We start from the raw sequence: 19,125 nt of genomic DNA, 5'->3' as shown, positions 1-19,125 counted from the left end.
AACTTGAAATAGAAGACATTCAGACTGGGTCTAAAGAAAAACAAATTTCACTTTCAGAACAGCTGAGCAGTGGAATAGGGCCTCAGAGTATCTGGGCAGTGTCCACCCTTGGGGTTTTCAAACATGACCTGGTAAAGCCCTGAGCAGCCTGATCTGACCTCACAGCTGAGCCTGCTAAGGACAGAGAAGCGGATTCTCTATTGGTCTAAACATTCCTGAATTAGGTCATTGACCGTTTATGAGACACCTTTCATGTAAGAACAGTTTATCTGAATGTAGGGAAAAAAAACCCAACCATCCAGTAAAGCAAACATTGATGTTTGATAATCACTGTAAAATGAGATGCCTCTCAAATTCCTTCCTACACAAAATGAAGAAAAACGCTATGGTCCTGATCTTTGCCTTTCTAACTCCTCTCAATTTTCTGGGGCCAACTTCCTATACATCCTAATCCTTGATATTCCTGATCCATGTTGCATTATTCAGAAGCTTCTGCCTAATGATTACCAATTTCCATTCCGTCTTCCCTTCTCTCTGCATAATGCACAGTCCAGTGTAGCGACATAAGATGGACTGCCTGCTCCACCACTCCTAGAAAATATAATTCAGTATGTGCTGAGCACCTGAGTAGAATCTGGGCTCATGAGCAGGCTTACAATTAATCATATATAAAGATATACAGTTATCTATATTTATAAAAAATAAAGATGATATAAAATCATGCCTCTTCATTGCTAAATAGAAACTTTGCTTAATAAGAAGGGCATTGGAAACAAAAAAAATGTTTGCCTCAATATAGTCAGCTTCATCTTCCATGCTTTAGACTCTTCTCTCATCTACAGAAGCCAGTACGGTGAAATTGAAATACCTGTATGTGTACTTGAAAGATGAAGAAAGTGTTTCCCCAGGCGTTTTCACTAGGAAAATGAAGGTGCATTTATATGTGCTATCCCTTCAAAATGTTTTCTGAGATAAAGTTGTTCACAGAATAATTTCAGGAAGTCATTCCTGAGTTTTTTAGATCTCAGACTGAAGAGCATTTTCAAACAGCCCTTTGAGAATGGTTTTTCAGAATTCAAGTTGGAATAATTGGTGTTCCTCAGACAAAAAAGCTGTATATGGTATATTCTGTCCTTGAATCGGGAAATGTGACTCTAATTTCAGGCTTTTTTGACATGACTTTTCAGATGAAAGCCAATATTATGATGCTTTGTACATTTTGGCCTTTCTTCATGTACTATTGATGCTTAGATGTTTTCTGAAATAAAGATACCATAGATCTTAAAATATTGTTGCACCAGGAATGAAGAGCCTGCAGGAAGTTGTTTTAAGGAGCTGAGCAGTCCTGTTGAATACAAGGCTTATTTCATTTGCACAGCAGGACATATATCAGAGGTTAACTAAGTCTTAGACACCTGGTTTGGCAGTAAAAGCCGTCAGTTGTACTCCTTGCTCATATTTGCTGCCATTCCTGTACTAAACTGAGTTTTCCCATGGTGAATCAGTTACAGGTCACTCTGCAAATCTCCCTGAGCAGACTCAGGTGTGTTCTTGAGTGGGGATGGTGGAACAGAGAGGTGAGGGGAGGCGAGGGGACTGGGAGGATCTCTGTGATAGCAGACACTAGTCCCCCATGCTCCTGGTAGCTGGGGTTCTACCTTGTGTACCACCAGAAAATGGAGCTTGGGAACTCCAAGGGCTTCCTGATTACAAAGGAGATTAATAGTAAGGTTGAGATTAAAAGTAAGGGTGATGTTGTTCCAAGCAGTGCCTCAAGTCAATGCATCTTCCTTGCTGACTAGTCTTTATGGAACAGGATATGAAGCATGGTTTGTTTTTGGTTTTTTGTTTTTGTAACAAATTGTTATGTTTGGTCTGTCTGTTTACTATTAATAGTAGGCTGGTTTTTCTATACTACAGGTTTGTCAGGGAGGAGTTTATTTGAAAAACACATTTCTTGGCCTGTCAAGGAGATTTTACATGTATATCAGTGAAGGCAGAATTTATACTGTGCCAGGACTGGAAAAACTGCTTGACAAGAAGTAGCATAGTAGGAGAGATCTTGCTTTAAAAACAGAACTCAGGACCTGAGGCATTGGTGCATATCTTAGCAGGCCAATTATGTTCAGTTTGAACTTATTGAAAGTAAAACTCATTAGAATATAATGGGATTATATTTAAAAATTTTATTAGGCTAGGAGTCCAGACCTGAAAGTGAAAGAAAAAGTCAACAGACACCACATACAACGTGTAGTGGACCTAGGTACACAAGAACATGTTCACTGTATTTAAGCACACAAAGTTCTGGCACTAAAAATAAATTTACTTTCTGCACTGTAGTATAATAAAAGAAGTTTTCCAAAAGCACTTAGAACTGCCTGACTCCCCTGGCTATCCAGGGCACCTGTCTAAAGTCCTACAGTGTTTCTGAGTAGTCCATCTTCTGTCAATACAACTAAAAATGTATTTGAGTTCCTCTCCTAGAAATACAGGTGACATATTCTGTTTCCATACGCGCACTTGTGTAGATTCATACAGGCAATTCCTCCCCCTTCAGTCCTTACATCACCTCCTCTGATGCCCATGAGCTGTTGCTGCTTCCCCTGGTCAGCCAGCAAGGAGAGTGGCCAGGGCAGCCATGGGTTAGGCTCATCTTCCTCTCAAGACCACCCACCCCCATGGCAGCACCACCTACCCTATCCCCTCCCTGTGACAGCAGACATTTGGGGGCAAGTAAACACATCTAGAAAGAGAACTTTTTAAATGAAGGGTTTTCTCTCCAGAGGGGATGTGGAAAGCTATGGTCTTGCACAGTTTCTAAAGCCAGTAAACTTAAAAACAGGGATTTAAAGACACATGCAAATGTGTTGCTGTTGTTCACTAAGGAAAAATACCACGCTCCAGCACGGTGTGGATGAATGGAGGCAGAGATCTCTGAAGTTTGCTCTTGGGGAAAGAGGTTTATTGGGGGTGCAGGAGGGTCCTGCCTCGTGCTCCCAGACGCAGCACGTGGCCGGGCCTGAGAGCGTGGGGGAGGGGAGAGATAAAAGGATGCTCTAGGAGACGGGAAGCCCCAAGGGAGGGGATGAGGTTCCAGGAGGGGAGGAAGTTCCAAGAGGGGGGAAGAGGTTCCAAGAGACCGCGTGGCCCCTCAAAGCCTCCTTATCAGGGGCTCCTAGGTGGGTTGGGATGAGGCATATCCAATGGGGTTACAGACTCTGATGTTTTAGGGGAGGGTACAGAGGTGTGGGATGAGCCATACATCTTGTGGGGGATGGGATGGAACAGCCCATTTCACCCCAGGACTCATCCGAAGGCAGGGGTGTCATCCGGCCAACTGGGAGAACTGTTCTCATCCTAGCTGTATTATTTATGAACAATCATATTTATCTATCATCTGCAACAGTTCACCTCTGTGATATGATCTCCCGTTGCAAGGCTACTTACTGAATTGTCAGTGTGTTATTGTGTAGTATATTTTCATAATGCCCCACACTGCTAAAGTGGCAAGTGAGGCATTATGCTATTCATAGCAAAAATATGTGGATTTAAAATAGTATTTTAAAATTACCTGAGATTCCCTCATATACAAAATTTAGTTTTTATATTTGAAAAATATTTGGAGTCTTTTAGTAATTATATTACCTTCTAGCTGGAAAGCTACTTCCTTTAAAGATGAAAAAAATCTGATATCAGAAGACTGCTTGGAGCCTAGCATGCATCTAATTATCTCGCTCAGTCTTAATTATTTAGCAAGTGCTAATAAACTGCACGTATCATGACACTCATGTGTAATAAGCATATAAATTTAATTTATTTTTTTCCCTCTCTTTGAAGACTAACAGACATGGAATTCAATGACAAGGCAATGGCATTATAGCCTCCAATATAACATGAGGTTTTAATAAGCCTCCTGTTTGCTGCACACATGTGCTTAAGACTGCCTGGAAACCAAATCAGTAGAAAAAAGGGATTACTTTAGATTACTTTGAAATGTGCATTGTTTGAAATGGCCTCTGGTGACCAGCTTTCATGAATGGCTGATTTTACTTGTGGGGCACATCATCTGGCTCAATTATACCACGCTCTTTTGTATGACAAGTGCACTCCTTGGCTGTGTTGAAATATGAAAATCTAAAACAAAGTAAATCAGATAGTGAGAAATAAATTTAGATAACATCACATGATTAGAAGTTCGTAACTTAAGAGTGGGCATTCTTCTTAAAAAAAATATGTGGGAATTTTGTTTTGAAACTTCCACAGATTTGAAGTTAATATAAAAAACATTATTTTTTATTTTCTTTAATGTTTTGTTCAGCTATATTAGCAGCATCAAAATGAAATACATGTTTTTCTTTTCTCAGATAATTTTGCCTTCTCTTGTATATTTTTAAAATGTTATTGTAGTTTGTTGTTTCACCCAATCAGAAGAAATGTTGGAAACTTCTACCTACTAAGGATATCCCCTAACTTGTACAAAGTCATAAAAGTGGGTTAGCAAGCCTGCATTACACTTTCAAGTCACTGCAAGCTTTTTCCTTTCCTGTCAGTAACTGTTTGCGAAATTACAATGTAAAAACGTAATATAAGGTTATGATTCTCCCTACCTGCAATTACTTTAAATTATAGTTACTTTAAATTAATCTAGCCTGAGGCACTGAGGATCCATCCATTAGAATACACAGATTACATTTGAAAGGGGAGAAGATATCTGATTGATTAGCTAAGTGTGTTGGAAATCCAATAGATAATGATTAGATTAGACCCAGATAGGAACTACATTCTTTGTGTTCACTGTAAATCCTGTACTTTACAACCTAGATTAGGGGATTAACCTTTAAAACAAAGTGGTAAATCTTGCTTTTTCCTGACTTCTGCTGTACTGTAAATGTGTTTCCCATGGCTGCAGGCTTAATATTCCCACAGGAAACTGACCTGCAGATTTACGCAGCATGCTTGGTAGTCTGAGATTGTAGTGTTTGCCTTTAAATATGAGATAGAAGAGTAAGATGTGAGAAGAGCTTTAACATTGCTAAACTTAAAACAGTCATCTGTCAACAGCTTTTTCCACTGAAGTGCTTCACTGTATTAGTGAAAGTGAGAGTTGCTGTTGTGGTTGTAGGGTGTTACAACCCTCTAGTTGTCAAGGCAATATGATTTAAGGGAGAGATTTAAGACCTATGAACTACTGGGTTGCTCGGTGCAGTGAACATCTCACCTCCCTGACCTTTTATTATGTAGTTTCGATCTGTCTGCACAATCTTCATGCAATTACTAATCTTATGAAGTTGCTAAATTTGTTGAGTCTCAAACCATACACTTGTTATGATTCACAATATAGACCATGTGAGACTTGGAGAGGTCCATCCACCCTGTGACACAAACATCAAGGATTCACAGAATCTGTATGTGTGTGGCTCGGGAAGCCCCTTTCACCTTCTTTCACCCTGGAGTTTCCATGTATGCAAAGTGTTCTCAAAAACAGCAGCAATGTCAGGTGGACTCATCTCAATTTAAAGCATACAATGGTAGTTATAATAGTAGTTGTAAACCCTGAATCTGACATTTGTAGGGTCATGATGGATGAAGCCACCTCCAGTTTACATGATGCCACTGACAGTGGTTTCTGGCACTACAGGCAGACTGGCAGGTTTTTGAAATTATGCTGAGCTGGTGCCCAGCAAAGTGACCAATCTCCAAGGTCACATTGGAAATTAAAAAACACTGACAAGAGCAGAATCCCAACTCTGAATCAAGAGAGCTTTTCTATTTGTCCTTTTCCTTTCTCTTTTTCTTATTGAAAGTCAGATTTTAAGGAAACAGAGAATGCTGGGATCATATTCCTGTAAAAAAAGCTCATTAAAGCCAAAACTGTCAAGTCAGCAGGTCAGAGGTAACATACATAGGAAGATGCTCTTCTGCTTGACGTGAGCAAATCTAGTTTTCTTGTGGTGATTGATATCCAAGGATTTGTTTCTTTGAGAGGTTTTATCCATTTATTTATCAGAGAAACCTATAAGAAAAAAATTATCCAAGATTATAATTTACATAAAGCAAACTATGCAACTGAACACTTGCAATGACAAGGTCTTCTGCTTCTTTTCTATGTATTTAATATATTTTTGTGCAATTTCCTTACACTTGTCAGAGAATTTTAAAAATGTCCTAAGTTGCAACACATTTGTTTGTGAACTATATCTTAATTACATACAACTATGTCAGTTTATGGAGGCGGAGAAATCTAATTGCAGAGATCAAATCTGTAGGATGGTGGATAGTAAAGAAGAGCACAACACAAAAAGGTGCTGCATTAGAAGTTTATTGATTTAAGAACCCTGTGATACCTTACATTCTCAATTCACTGGACATATTTACTAGTAATATCTGGGAAACAGAAGCCAGAATTCTCATCCTCATGTTTGCTGATGGTACAAAACTGGGGGTAGTGACTGATACACCTGTGTGCTGCCATGGCAGGAGGTTTGGACTTGATGATTTCCAGAGTTCCCTACCAACCCTAATAATTCTGTGATTCTTAAGCTCTGCAGTTACAGTGTCATTATTTCTAGTATTATTATTTTATTACTACTGTTTCCTTTATTCTCTGATCCATTCTTGTTTCAAAGGAAAGGCCACTAGGACAGTGGGCCTTAATCTGTGACTTTGGATAATATAATGCCTCAATGTTCATGCTCAAAAGAAAACAATGCAGAGATGACAAAGTTTTTTGCCCTTTGTTACCCCTTGGTTGTGAATTACTTATATGGGGCATTGGATAGCACATAGTACTGGAGATGTCCAGTATCATTACTCCTCTCCCCACATCTGAAAATGTGTTTATATAAGACAAATTCCCTGTGCAATGATATGTGGAAAACACATTTTTAGATTATTAAATATGAATAAGTTCCTATATCTTTAAAATTTATAATGGCATATTCATGTGCATACTCAGTACTCTGTTTCATAAACAAAGTGCATGACTCTGGACAGTTTTTATTGGCCAAACACAAAATGGCATTTTAAATTAATCAAGTGAAAATGTGGACATAAGAACAAAGTGGCAAATGCTCCTTTTTTGAATACTGTTCCAAACTAAGCACTTTCAGTCAATGCCATGAAAAATCTTGAACAGTTCTGGATGAAAATGAGTAACAAGTCTACAGACTTTCAAAAGATACTGTTCTGCCTTTTGTTTTTCTGCTAAATCACTGAAAGATACTCTCTTATGAGACCTTGAAATAAAGTCCTCATAGCTTTTTATGCCACACCACACAAAGTGGCACTGTAGCCTTTCTTTGCAGTGCTCTGCCAGTGTAAATCAAGTTTCATGGATAATTAATTCTCCATGCCAATAAAACCCTGAACTGCATGTTATAATACTAACTGCATAGAAACAACTAAAGATGCAAGTTTTCAGATTTTATTCCTTGAAAAGTGATAGCAAACTATGTATTTCTGCCTCTGTGGAAAAAAAAAATAGTTTCCTTGGATTCTTCTGGTTTCATTAATTTACTAACTAAAATTTGGTTATGATAGGTATCTTCTATAAGAAAAATATACTCTAAAATTCCCATATAGAAGTTAGATCAGCACTTGTTTATTTGGCTAGAAAAAAGTATTTTGCAGTACCATCTTGATTTCCTAACACAAAAAAATTACTATTTGCTTCCCCATGTGACTTTGAAAAGTTCTTTTTTAGAATTTCTCCTATTTTTGTCTGTTTCTTAAGACAAATTGCAGTATCTGCAGGGGCACTTATATGCTACCAGCCAGTATCCAACACAAATATTTCAGCCTTGTCTTCCCTATTAACCTTGTATTTTGACAGTTTTCTTTACTTCATTTCCTTCTAGGACCGGGAAACAGTCTGTAAAAAGACAAGTTGTCAAAGATCACCTTTTAATAAAGATTTGCCATATGCAAAACTGAAAGATGAGCAATAAAACATGGCATTGCTGTACTCTTGTATAAGAACCATTCAATGAAACTTGAATAATTAATTTTATATGTATAAATCTGTCCTGGTATTTTCCTTTATCCATCAAGAATAAAAATGTTAAGAGTGGGAAGAGAATGTTTCATACTCTTATTTCTAGCAAAGACCTAAGGTGCCTCAAACATGCTAGAGGAAAGGGATTTTTTTTAAATACTAATACGGAGCAGACAGGTTGAAATGAAGAATACTTGTTAATGGCCATTTGGATTAGTGTAAATTTTATTAGCACTGAGGTGTAATTGTCAGGAACTTGCAGTTTCGTGTGGTGGGGGATTATTTAAACACATTGGTGCCAATGTTTGCTCAGCACAGTCAGGATGACTGCACTTTCGGGTCAACATTGTCTGAAAAAGTTTGCTGTACAACAGAGGTAAGAAACTAAACATTGAGTTTCACTTCCTATAGCCTTTTGTGCTTTGTTATGTGAGTCAAAGTTTTGCTATTTAAAGATCAGACATCTAGAGACATTGTATTTCTGCTTTTACACCAAGAGCATGTATCTGGTGTCTGTCAGAAGAAAGCTGACTTCTCTGGTCACCCTAGTCTTCGGGGCTCTTGTCCGATTTTATGTGACTTAAGAACATATACATGAAAATGGAACTATTTTTAAAAGTCCATCCAGGCTAATTACAGACTTCCAGTGACTTATCTGAATATTGTGTAGTCACTGAAATAGCATTTGCTTTTCGATGGCGATCCCCTGTATTGACTTTGCAGTTCTGTAATGTTAGCAGAAGGCTGGAGTGTTGGTTGGTGCAGAGACAATGAAAGACAAGATTTCTCTGCCACGGATGCTTGGATTTTCCTTTTAAAGACGTTCACACTCTTCTGGTGTAATTACAGCCTGCCAGAGTGAGGAGCATGAAACTGTTTAGCTTGCGAAGCTTAAAATAAAAGGTGTATGTGGAAACAAGAACACGATCCTTTTTCTAGCAGTCCAGCACCAAGTCCCATCCCCTCCCTCTGCTGTGGCTTCTTCCCCTGAAATTTAGAGCATCTCCTTATTAACGCATTTTTAGGTGAGTGATTGGAGGCCCCTTTTGTCTTCTGTGTTGCTCTCATTATTTCTGTTTATTAATCTGTTTGTGGCTCATGTTGCATGTCTGAAGTCTCAGGTGTGGGTGCACAGATCTCGTGATTTATGCTCCAGTCTAATTATATAAGGCACACCCCAGTTCCCATGCAGTTTTCCCCTTGGGCAAACTTCTTGATTGTTCTTGGGCTTGGGTGGTTTTGTGAGTTTTTTTAATTGACCGATATCACCGTGCTTTTATCCACAGTCTCAGAATAAAACCAGAAGAAATCTATGCGGCAGGTCAATACCCTGGAGGGCACAGGCATGACTCCGTGGTTTCTTTCCCACCCCCTTCCTTTTTGCCCCTAGATATTCCCTCCCTTCCCTTGTATTACAGACAGGTTTTGCAGAGCTTCAGTCAGTAATGCCAAAAATGTTAAAGTGTAAGTGGCTACCCCTTCCTCTCCAGACCAATCAGTCATTTTCAGTCACTGGTTTAAATGTGCCGCAGCAAAGCCAAGCCTCTGTGCTTGCAGCAGGTCTTACAAAAGCAAGGCTGTTTGACTGACAGGCACGGAGAGGGGGCTCTGATAAGGCACTGAGACAAGTCTGGAAGCGGAGTGTCAAGGACGAGGCTGTGGCAGAGGTACTGTGCATTATGGATGAGGCGCTCAGCTCTGTCGCTGATTGATTGAGGGATGGTTGTGCTCTTTCACAACGCTGGGTAAGATCATATGGACCGTCATTTAATATGAGCTTTCTTGTCAGTGGGAAGATGACTTTTCACACAGTGATCCCATGCAGTTTGTAAATGACATCCATGCTCTCCCCTCTGCTTTTTAAGGGATTAGTCTCTCATGCAGGTGGGTTAACCCAAAACGGTGTTAGTGCTTGCCAGGTGTCATATGCTGGAATTAATGCTTGTTCTCAGAATCTCACTATAAATCTGACTATGAATATTGGAAAAGCACCTGTGTCTGATGATATGAGATATATGCCCTTTATCTCTAGCAGCCAAGATGCCATCCAACCCCTGCATAGGTATGGTATTAAATTAGATAGGGGAGCTATGGAGAATGCAATTTTTTCACTCTTTTCTTTCAGGACAGAGAAAGAAGCTGTAACAAACAGTTCTGGAGACTTTGAAGCACAGCCACAGTACTGAGGGCACTGACTCACAAGACTTCTGCTTTCTTCTTCTCACAGGGCTCCTCCTACAGATGTTCTGAACACGTCTGCATCCCGGCAATTTTTTACTGTGCCCAGGTACTGAATGTAAGGAGCCAAGCTTCATAAAAAGCGTGGGGTGTAGGAGAAGGAGCACTGTGAGGAATTTACCAGAAGTCATGTCTATACAAAATGCAGGCATGACTTCAAGCAAAAATTTATTTGAGAGAGCATAGTTGCAGAATGACCAAGTTTATTCTTAGAAAATGACAGAATAAAGCTCTCATTCAACAATATGGCTTATAATCATGTTAAATGGTATGTGTCAGGCTTGACTTCCTTAAGTGCCATCCTTTCAATGTATGACTGGAAGTTTATTTATTGCTTGAACAGAATCTCTTTTCCTCCTTTTACAGTCTTGAAAACTAGAGTTCAGGGACTTCTGGATCAGTCTTTTCATTGAAATACTGGAACTACTATGAAGCCTTCTTGGTTTGCACTCATGTTGGCAGTGCTCAGTACTGAAATGCTAACAAGTCACTGTTCCACCATCAAGTCTCCAAGGTTCAGAGGACGTGTGCAGCAGGAGCGAAAAAATATCAGACCAAATATCATCCTTGTACTCACAGATGATCAAGATGTGGAACTAGGTGAGAAATAATTGTTGTTTGCTACTACATTTTTTCATGTGTCTTTCAGTAGTTTATGTCAAGCCAAAAGAACTTTAGATTCAGGGAAGTTGCTGGTCCTGGAATAGTAACAGAATGTGGGACAAGTTTGGAAAATGAATTAACAGTATTATTTAATGGCATTCACCACATTTAATTACAGACTTTAGGAAATACATGATTAGCAAAATCCACCATGGGAAATTTTAATCAGCACAACAAAATGATTTAATAATGTATGCAAGGACGTACATGTAAAAAACTTGCATCAAAAATCTTTTCTCACTCTATGACTTTTTGTAGCATTTAGAAATAGGAGGCTTGTGAGGCCAGCATTTCCCTCAATACGTATAGGTGTCTGTATCTCCACATATTTGTCACAGGGATGTATGTCATCTGACATACTTATCCACACAGACAAACTGGTCTAGTTACAGGATTTAGTAATCTTAATATTTACCTGAATTACTGACGTGTTTAAAATCCATCTGCTTTAAGAACTATGCTGTATGTATAAAAGCATGGTAGTTTTGCATTCACAAGTATAGTAAATATCTGAGCACATACCAGTTAGAAGTGATTTTTGCATATTTTTCTTAGAGTGGAAAAAGTTAAAACACTTAGATGATGTTCCAGGAGGCCTTTGAATGTTTTCCATTAAGTAAGTTAGAAAGATATTAATGGTAGTTATGCATATAACTGATTTTTTGGTTCACTGCCCAAAATGAAAAATCAAGGAGAGAAAGAGGATCATTTTAGGTTACCCCCAAGCAAATATTTTGGGTTGTGAGATCAAAAAGGTGAAAAAACGGCAAATTAAGTTGAAATGAAATCTTACATTCTTAGCTTTTTTTTATGAGAGACATATTTTTAATGGAAGTATAGTGAATTTCTAGACAAAATGCCATATGGCATTGAAAAATAAATGCTTCATTCAAGAAAACTTCATTTGTTCTAAAATCGCATACTTTCAGACAGAAGATTGCAGACAAAATATGATCTGTATCTAAATGCAGTTCTTTGGTTGCTAGCATTTTTGTATTTGCCATGATGCAATAATAATTCCACAGTTCTTCAGGGTTCTGAAAAGATAATTAATAAACTATATTTCATGACTGAGGATTGGCACTTTTATGCAGCGGAGCTCCAAACACAGGCCTTTAGATCTGAGTGATTCTTATCTTTTTTCTTTTTCACTCTTTCAAATCTCTGCTCTGTTTAGCCATGCTGCATAATGAATAGCTGTTCCCAGTGCTATTTTTGGTCTAAAATACAGGTCTTACAATGGGAGTACATTTCTTCTTGATGGAGTCTTTCTGAAAAAATTTGTTAAAAGGGTCAAGTCAAGTCTTCCTTTCCGTGGTCTGAAAGAGTTACTCTCTCCAGGGCACTCAGGGCACTGGGGAAGGTAGGTCAGCAGACACACATCTCTGAACACAGTGTTACCAACTTGCTGTCCTCAGTCTTGCAAGAAGGTTTGCGAGCAGTGAAAAAGGAGGAAGGATGTGGCGAGTCACTTTGTTCATACTGTGGAGCTCTTCTCTTTGAAAGCTACTCTGAATGTTCACAGGGCACTCTGGCTCCTATTAGCAGGCAGCTGAGCAATAGCCTGGGTGTGTGTGCATTCCCACTGCCTTGAATGAACACACAGGTTTCCCCTTTTCATAGATCATTTCACAGGAAACAGCATTCAGCCTAAAGATTTACTGTACTGCATTATTCGCACTTCTGCTAATAAATCATTCTGCTTATTTGAAAAATAAAGCCAAACTGTTTTCCATGTGTGAGTTTTCCTCTTGCTCTTCATTGATTCCTGAGAAATGTCTTAAATTTCTCAAAAGTCAGTGGGAAATAACACTTTCTGCCACAAACAGAATAAAACTTAGGCATTGGTATCCAAAAATTACAAGACTGAAAGTTGCTGAACATGGATTATTTGCTATTGTATTCCCAGCATGAACATTTCTAAAAGCTATTCTAAATGAATTCTTTAACATAAAAGCATATAAGGTGCATTATAGACTTCAATAAGGAAGAATTTGTCTCCAGAGCTTGTATAATCATTGAACAAAAATATTCATCTGACTGAGTGCAACTGATATATAGAGGAGTCATCCAAATTAAATTTGCAAGAGGCAGGGCATTTGCATTTAGTTAGTGCTCAAGCCATAGGGGTATGCACATCTTCTATTGATCTGCACCATCCCCCTGAGTTTTGCATTCTGAGTGCAAAGAAATTCAGCAGAGTTGTGTCTCATTCGCTCTATTAGATAAAACCAACAAATTGACCCACAGTTTGTGGGGATCAGCTAAATCAGCTAGTGGATTTCAGCTTAAGCTGTGTGAAGTAGCCTGGCCCACAGCTCTTGAAGTAATTCAGCAAATACTTGGGCTCAAATGGTATTTTACTTCTTAAATCATGCCACTGTGCGCTGTCTTTCCCCTACCAAGATCCTGAGGGTAGAGGACTCACTGCCCAATGAATGCATCTTGCTCAAGGCAAAGCTCCCAGAACCCAGAACTTCTTCCCTCTTGCAGACAGCATGCTGTGGTGCTTCAGGCCAGTGGCCCCAGCTCCCACTGGGGTCAGGTCCATATTCTCTTCTGTCCAACATTTTGTTTGCCTTTTGATCTCTTCCCCTGTCCTCCCAATTCTCTATTATTTGCACACATTAGTACCTCAGTATATGACACCCCAATCTCACTATAAAAAATATCTTGCATAATGTCACATAGAAGTAAAAACTATTGAGTATGTTGGTAATTACAGTGGTTTTGACCCTTTTTTACAGCCTAATGCACCACCGAGTGAAATCTACATAAACCAGCTACTGCATAGAGCACTGGGTGAAGAGATCATAGCATCATCTACATGCATCAAAGGCATAATTTGCCTGGTGTGCTTTCCATCTTCCCTAGAACTAGTGCACTAAAAAACATAACCCAAAAAAATGGGGATATGTGCTGATCTGAAAAAGTCCATTACCTTCCTGGGCCCTTGCATACACCCCTATAAAGACAGGGTGGCTCCTAGACATCCCTTTGTAGAGATGCCCACCCCATAGCAATTTTAAAGACTTGGTACTTTGGTTACCAAACATATTTCTTGAAGTATGAGAATAGACTGAGAAGTGACACTGAACTTCTTGTCTGACAAAACTCACTAACTTCTGTGTCCAAAGTGGCCATTCCCAGTTATCTGGTTGCCCTCAGGTGCTCCCCAGCCCGTCATGTAGAGCGCGAGTGTCCTGCTGACAGACAGCGCCTGAGCACGTGTGCCCTGAAGACTGTGGGCCAGATGGTAAAAAACACAAGCTGTGAGGAGAGTCACAGACAGCAAAGGATTATAACTTATATCAGCAACTTTTATCTCCTGCTTGTGTTTTGTTTTCCAAATGAGGACGTCTCACCTGCTTTGAAGTGCCTGTTCCAGAATTTCCAGAGGGGCTTAATCTATTATCAGTGTCAGTAAGTGCATACCTGGAGGGAAAACTTAGTCATAAACAGCAGGTTTGCAAGAGCAGAGGGCTGACCAGCTGGAGGAATGAGGAAGCACTCTAACAGCTACTCATTTATAATACATGGAGGCAGGAAAGTGAAGATGAGCTCTGCTGCAGTTACTGTGCATTAGGGTGCCTGAATAGCCCACTTTCTATCAGAGCACCTCGAAGCACTTTACAGCCAAGTTCTCAGGAAAAAACTGTGACCTTTCAAAAATGGGAAAGCTCTGGTGAAATCAGAACAGAACAAAACAAAGCAAAAACTAAAAAGTCAGCCTAAGGTCCAAGATAAAAGCATGTAGAATGAGGATGATCTCTCATTTGTCTTTTACTTAACAATTCAGTTAAATGCTCCTACTCATGTAAATGGAGACCTTTTGTGTTCAGGGACCTCTCAGTTACTCTTCTTCTTTCTTGTATCCCTAGCACATGGGATTCAGGAAAGCACAAATGCAGGTGTTCTGCATTTAGAAAATAAGGGCAATGAAAATTGAGTCCAAAGTGATGGTGACTTTCATACACAGTATTAAATGTATCCTTAAGGACAGAGACCCTGGCATTTTAAATGAAATGCAGAAGAACCTACTGCCTCTTCCCTTTTTTTAACAATATTTTTGCACAAAAGTCTTCATATTCAGCACTGACTCATTAGCCTAAAACCAAAACAGAGTATGCTTAACTTTAACTAGTAAGATAATTTTTAAGATTTTACTGCTAACATCTAAAGTTGAGTCTCCTTAGGAGTTTTATGGTTTTACAGGCAGGTTTGCAATTGTTTTAGAACATTTTTAGTTTAATTTTCAATCAACATAAACAAAACCATCAAGAAAAATTGTTGTATCAGAAGAATCAACAGATTTAAATGTAAAGGACAGTCAGACGCAAAAAAAAAAAAAAAAAATATATAATTCCAGAAACTCTTTTTTATCACCAACATTGTGCAAGTACTACAATTCACAGATTTGTTTCCTAGGCACATACTGACATATCTACAATTCACCCCCACCCTTCAATATCTGCTCTGTTGGATAACATAAAGAACAAACTTTGACAGCTGTCAGCAAATACTGACAGGCTCTATCCAAGGCTGCTCAGCCTTTTTGCAATCAGAAATCTGCAAGCCCTGCCTGTCTCACCTTGCAGTTCATGAAGATGCTTTGAAGGATGCAAAAAATGTCTTTGTTCTTTCAACAGTATCAATGCAATTTCTTGAGAAAGGTGCTGCATTTTGCCTTTTTTTTTGCAAACTGATTTGAGCACAGTGCTTTAGTATCAGAACCAGACATGCTGATCTTGTGTCCACAGAAACTTTCCTTTAGAATAATTGCTACTGAATTCTCTCCTTCCTTCTTCTGTCTCTCACTCCCTCCTTTACTCCCTTCCTCTCTCTATTCTCTCTTTCTTGTGTTATCTGATAAAATGGAAAGAGTATTAACATTTTAATTGATAATCTCAGTATTTTACATATTTTACTGGCATATTGACATACTCAGTCTGTGTAGCATACTGCTTTTCTACAGCTGCATTTGAAGAACTATTGACCTATAAATTTGATACAGTTTTGACACTGTTTCTAGATTAGTCCATATTTTAACTTTGTTTTGAAGTCTGAGGGAAAATAAAATCATCTTTCTGGAATCCTTAAAAGTATTTTTGTTGGTATAGTAAAAATGTGATCTTTTCTCCTAAAATTACCAAAGCTACAGAGTCAAGCACACTGATGTTCAGAGGCAAGATAATCACTGACACTTTACTTTTAACAGCAAAATAACAGCCAATATATTCAAACTATCTTTTACGGCACAGTGGTGATCAGTACCTCTTATTGCAGGTTCTTTGCAAGTGATGAATAAAACCAGGAGGATTATGGAGAATGGAGGAGCCTCTTTCATCAATGCCTTTGTAACTACCCCCATGTGCTGCCCATCTCGTTCCTCGATGCTGACTGGGAAGTATGTGCACAACCACAACATTTACACCAACAACGAAAACTGCTCTTCTCCCTCATGGCAGGCTACTCATGAGCCTCGTACCTTTGCAGTGTATCTCAATAACACTGGGTACAGAACAGGTAAGAGATGAAGCACAGCTCTTGGTTTAAAGTGAAAATGACATATTCAGCAATTGCTCTTAAGTCACTGCTTGAAATGAAACTGCTCTTGGCTGTGATGGAGTTCATTACCTTCCTAGGAGTTGCTGTAGTGTTGTGTATTTGATTTAGCATGAGAATGATCTCGATAGCAGAACAAAGCTTTTAGTTGCTGCTAAGTAGTGCATATACCAAGTCAAAAGCTTTTAGTGTCTCATGCTGAGAAGAAAGAAAGCTGGAAGGGCACAAAAATTTGGGAGGAGACACAGCTGGAACAACTGATCTAAACCAACCAGTGGGATATTCCATAGCATAAGGCATCATGTTCAGTACACAAACTGGAGAAAAGCTTGCCAGAGGATGCTGCTTAGAAACTGGTTGGATGAGAAACTTGGTAAATGAGTGATGAACAGTTCTATTTTGTATTACCTGGGGGTTTGGGAGTTTTTTGTGGTGTTTATTTCTCTCTCCCTTTTTGTTGTTTCCCAAAATATTATTATTACTATTACTATTACTATTGCTATTGCTATTGCTATTGCTATTGCTATTGCTATTAGTATTACATCTATTTAAATTGTTAAACTGTTCTTTTCTCGAGCCATGGATTTTACCTTCTTTCTTGTTCTCCTCCCCATCCCACTGTGGCAGGGGGTGGGGAGTGAGAAAGCAACTTACTGGTACTTAGTTGCTGACTGGGGTTAAACCACAGCAAAAGCAACTGTTGTCCCAAACTTGCTGTGCAGGGCAGAGGTTGAATATTATGGAGAGTAGGGCAGTACTGCCTGCTGGTCCACATCTGCAGTAACAGCCAGGTAAAGAAACCCACTGGTAGTGAAGCAGCATATTTTCACATTTGCATGTCCCAGGTGGGAAATAAGCTGCTGGGCAGTTACACCTACAGTGAAAGAGGTGCATTTTAGTGGCATTGTGGGTCTGAACTGGCAGGTCCAGGCGTGATTATGGTCAATATTGCATCCTGTTTGTGGACAGCTGTTAGCAGTTATGGAAGAAGATGTCAGGGCCAGGCTGGGAACTGGTGCCAAGGACCTCACAGGAGTGGAGGGACTGTCATGGGAGCAAAACAAGGTGAATAGTATAATTTAAACTTTGCTGTGGGGTGATATTTCATTTGCATTTTCTGAAAAGGAATAGAAACATGCCTTTAAGAAGGATTGTTCTACTGTGCACCAATAAGATTTGATAGTTTTCTTGTAAATTCCTGGTGGTTTTCCGTAGTCAGGAGATCCCTTTCCTGTCTACAAAGAACTCTTCTTATTCCTCTCGTCTGTGCTTCAGCTTGATGTAAAACTCAATTCATTTCTCCATCACCTATCCCCAAAAATTGAATCTGTAGACACATTAGGCTCCATCCTGACTTCCCTTCCTCAAGGTACCAGAGTTGTGCGAGGTTGTCAGAGTGCAATTTGTCCAGAAGTGTCATTCAGCTACACAGACTCCCCTTTACAGAGCAAGGAGGCACAGATCTCCTGCCAACTGCCTTCCTTACAATGTAACTGGCAGCAAAGAAACTTGTTTCTATCCGCAGCTCAGGCACAAAAAGGGATTGCTTTCAAAACACAGAGCTGGCAAATGTCTCCGTGCTGTCTGCTAGTCTTAAATCTCTTAAAGCTACTACCTCCAATGCCTCAAGTTTATCTCCCTCTGTGCTATCTTTTGTTCACCACAGACAGTTCTCTCTTTTTTCTGTCTCTCTGCATCTCTAGTTCTGGAGAACTTCTGCTTCTTGTATTGAAAACAAAACCAGACATATCTTTAACTTTTTTGGGCTCTGACATATGAGCTGAATAGTACTTCAGTCACTATGAAGCTGGTCTCAATGAAGTTGCCATCTGAGTACAGCATTGCTAAGCCTGAGTAGGGGTCAGCATCAAGGCTTTGGAGGAAAAAAGGAAGGAAGAGTGAATTGACCAACACTGTTAGAAAAGGTGCTGAATTTGACCTAAAATATAAGCTTTATCTCATGACTTACATCTCAGAAATCCTTTCTGCTTGATGTATGGCTGCTTCATGTGGGACCTGGCTTTAGTGCTCTTAAAAAATCAGCATCCTATTGGTTTGTCATCTATGTTTTGCACAACTAAATGCTTCACACATAAGCAGAACAGCTTCTGTCACTAGTCTTTTTTGCCCCTCTGAGGGTAAACACAGCTTAGAGCATACCTTCTGCACTGCCTTGTGTTATGAAGACATGTGGAGATGCTTACTAAATGCAGACTTGACCCTATTACATAGAAAGGAAAAAGGGGTCAAAAGGAAAGGAACAGGAAAAAAGTACTTTTTCAAAGGCAGGCAAACAGAACATCAGTCCTAAAACTGTCAGGATAGGTGAGTTTTAACAAAGGGCAGAAAAGAGTAGAAAATGGAAACAAATGGAAATACCTGCATGAATCTCCAATTCTGACTGAGGTACCTTGTTCAATCCTACAATACTATGGCTGCAAAGATTTATCTTTTTACTCCTTGTAAGATAACCCTATCTTCTAATTAAGCCACAATTATTTTTTGAGGTGGTAGCTTAATTAACAGCAGATCTTATAATACATTTCTCAAGGATAGTGTTGCCTTATTAAAAAGTCACCAAAAGTCTGCTAGCCAAGTGATAATCGACATTTCACAGCTAGAAAGTTTAGTAAAATTATAATCACTCAAAAATACCTGGGAGACAA

At 39.2% G+C, this 19,125-nt stretch overlaps 1 protein-coding gene across 10 annotated transcripts in view; it reads left to right on the top strand.

Annotated features, from left to right (window-relative positions):
- Positions 1–19,125, top strand: part of SULF1 (sulfatase 1) — a 301,035-nt gene that overhangs the window by 228,341 nt on the left and 53,569 nt on the right. For 7 of the 10 annotated variants that reach the window (XM_021555564.3, XM_077783280.1, XM_077783279.1 and 4 more), the window contains 3 exons: positions 10,221–10,280; positions 10,598–10,831; positions 16,181–16,420. In XM_021555564.3, coding sequence (XP_021411239.1) covers positions 10,660–10,831; positions 16,181–16,420 — 412 coding nt within the window. In that variant the 5' untranslated portion in view covers positions 10,221–10,280; positions 10,598–10,659. Of the gene's footprint in view, positions 1–8,861; positions 9,019–9,552; positions 9,661–10,220; positions 10,281–10,597; positions 10,832–16,180; positions 16,421–19,125 lie in introns of those variants that run through there. The other 3 variants (XM_077783285.1, XM_077783283.1, XM_077783290.1) reach the window with 3 other exon arrangements.

The sequence above is a fragment of the Lonchura striata genome, chromosome 1 (genome assembly GCF_046129695.1).
Source record: "Lonchura striata isolate bLonStr1 chromosome 1, bLonStr1.mat, whole genome shotgun sequence".
In the NCBI taxonomy this organism is placed as follows: domain Eukaryota; kingdom Metazoa; phylum Chordata; class Aves; order Passeriformes; family Estrildidae; genus Lonchura; species Lonchura striata.
The sequence above is the reverse complement of the archived record's forward strand: the minus strand, read 5'-3'. Positions and strand labels throughout refer to the sequence as shown.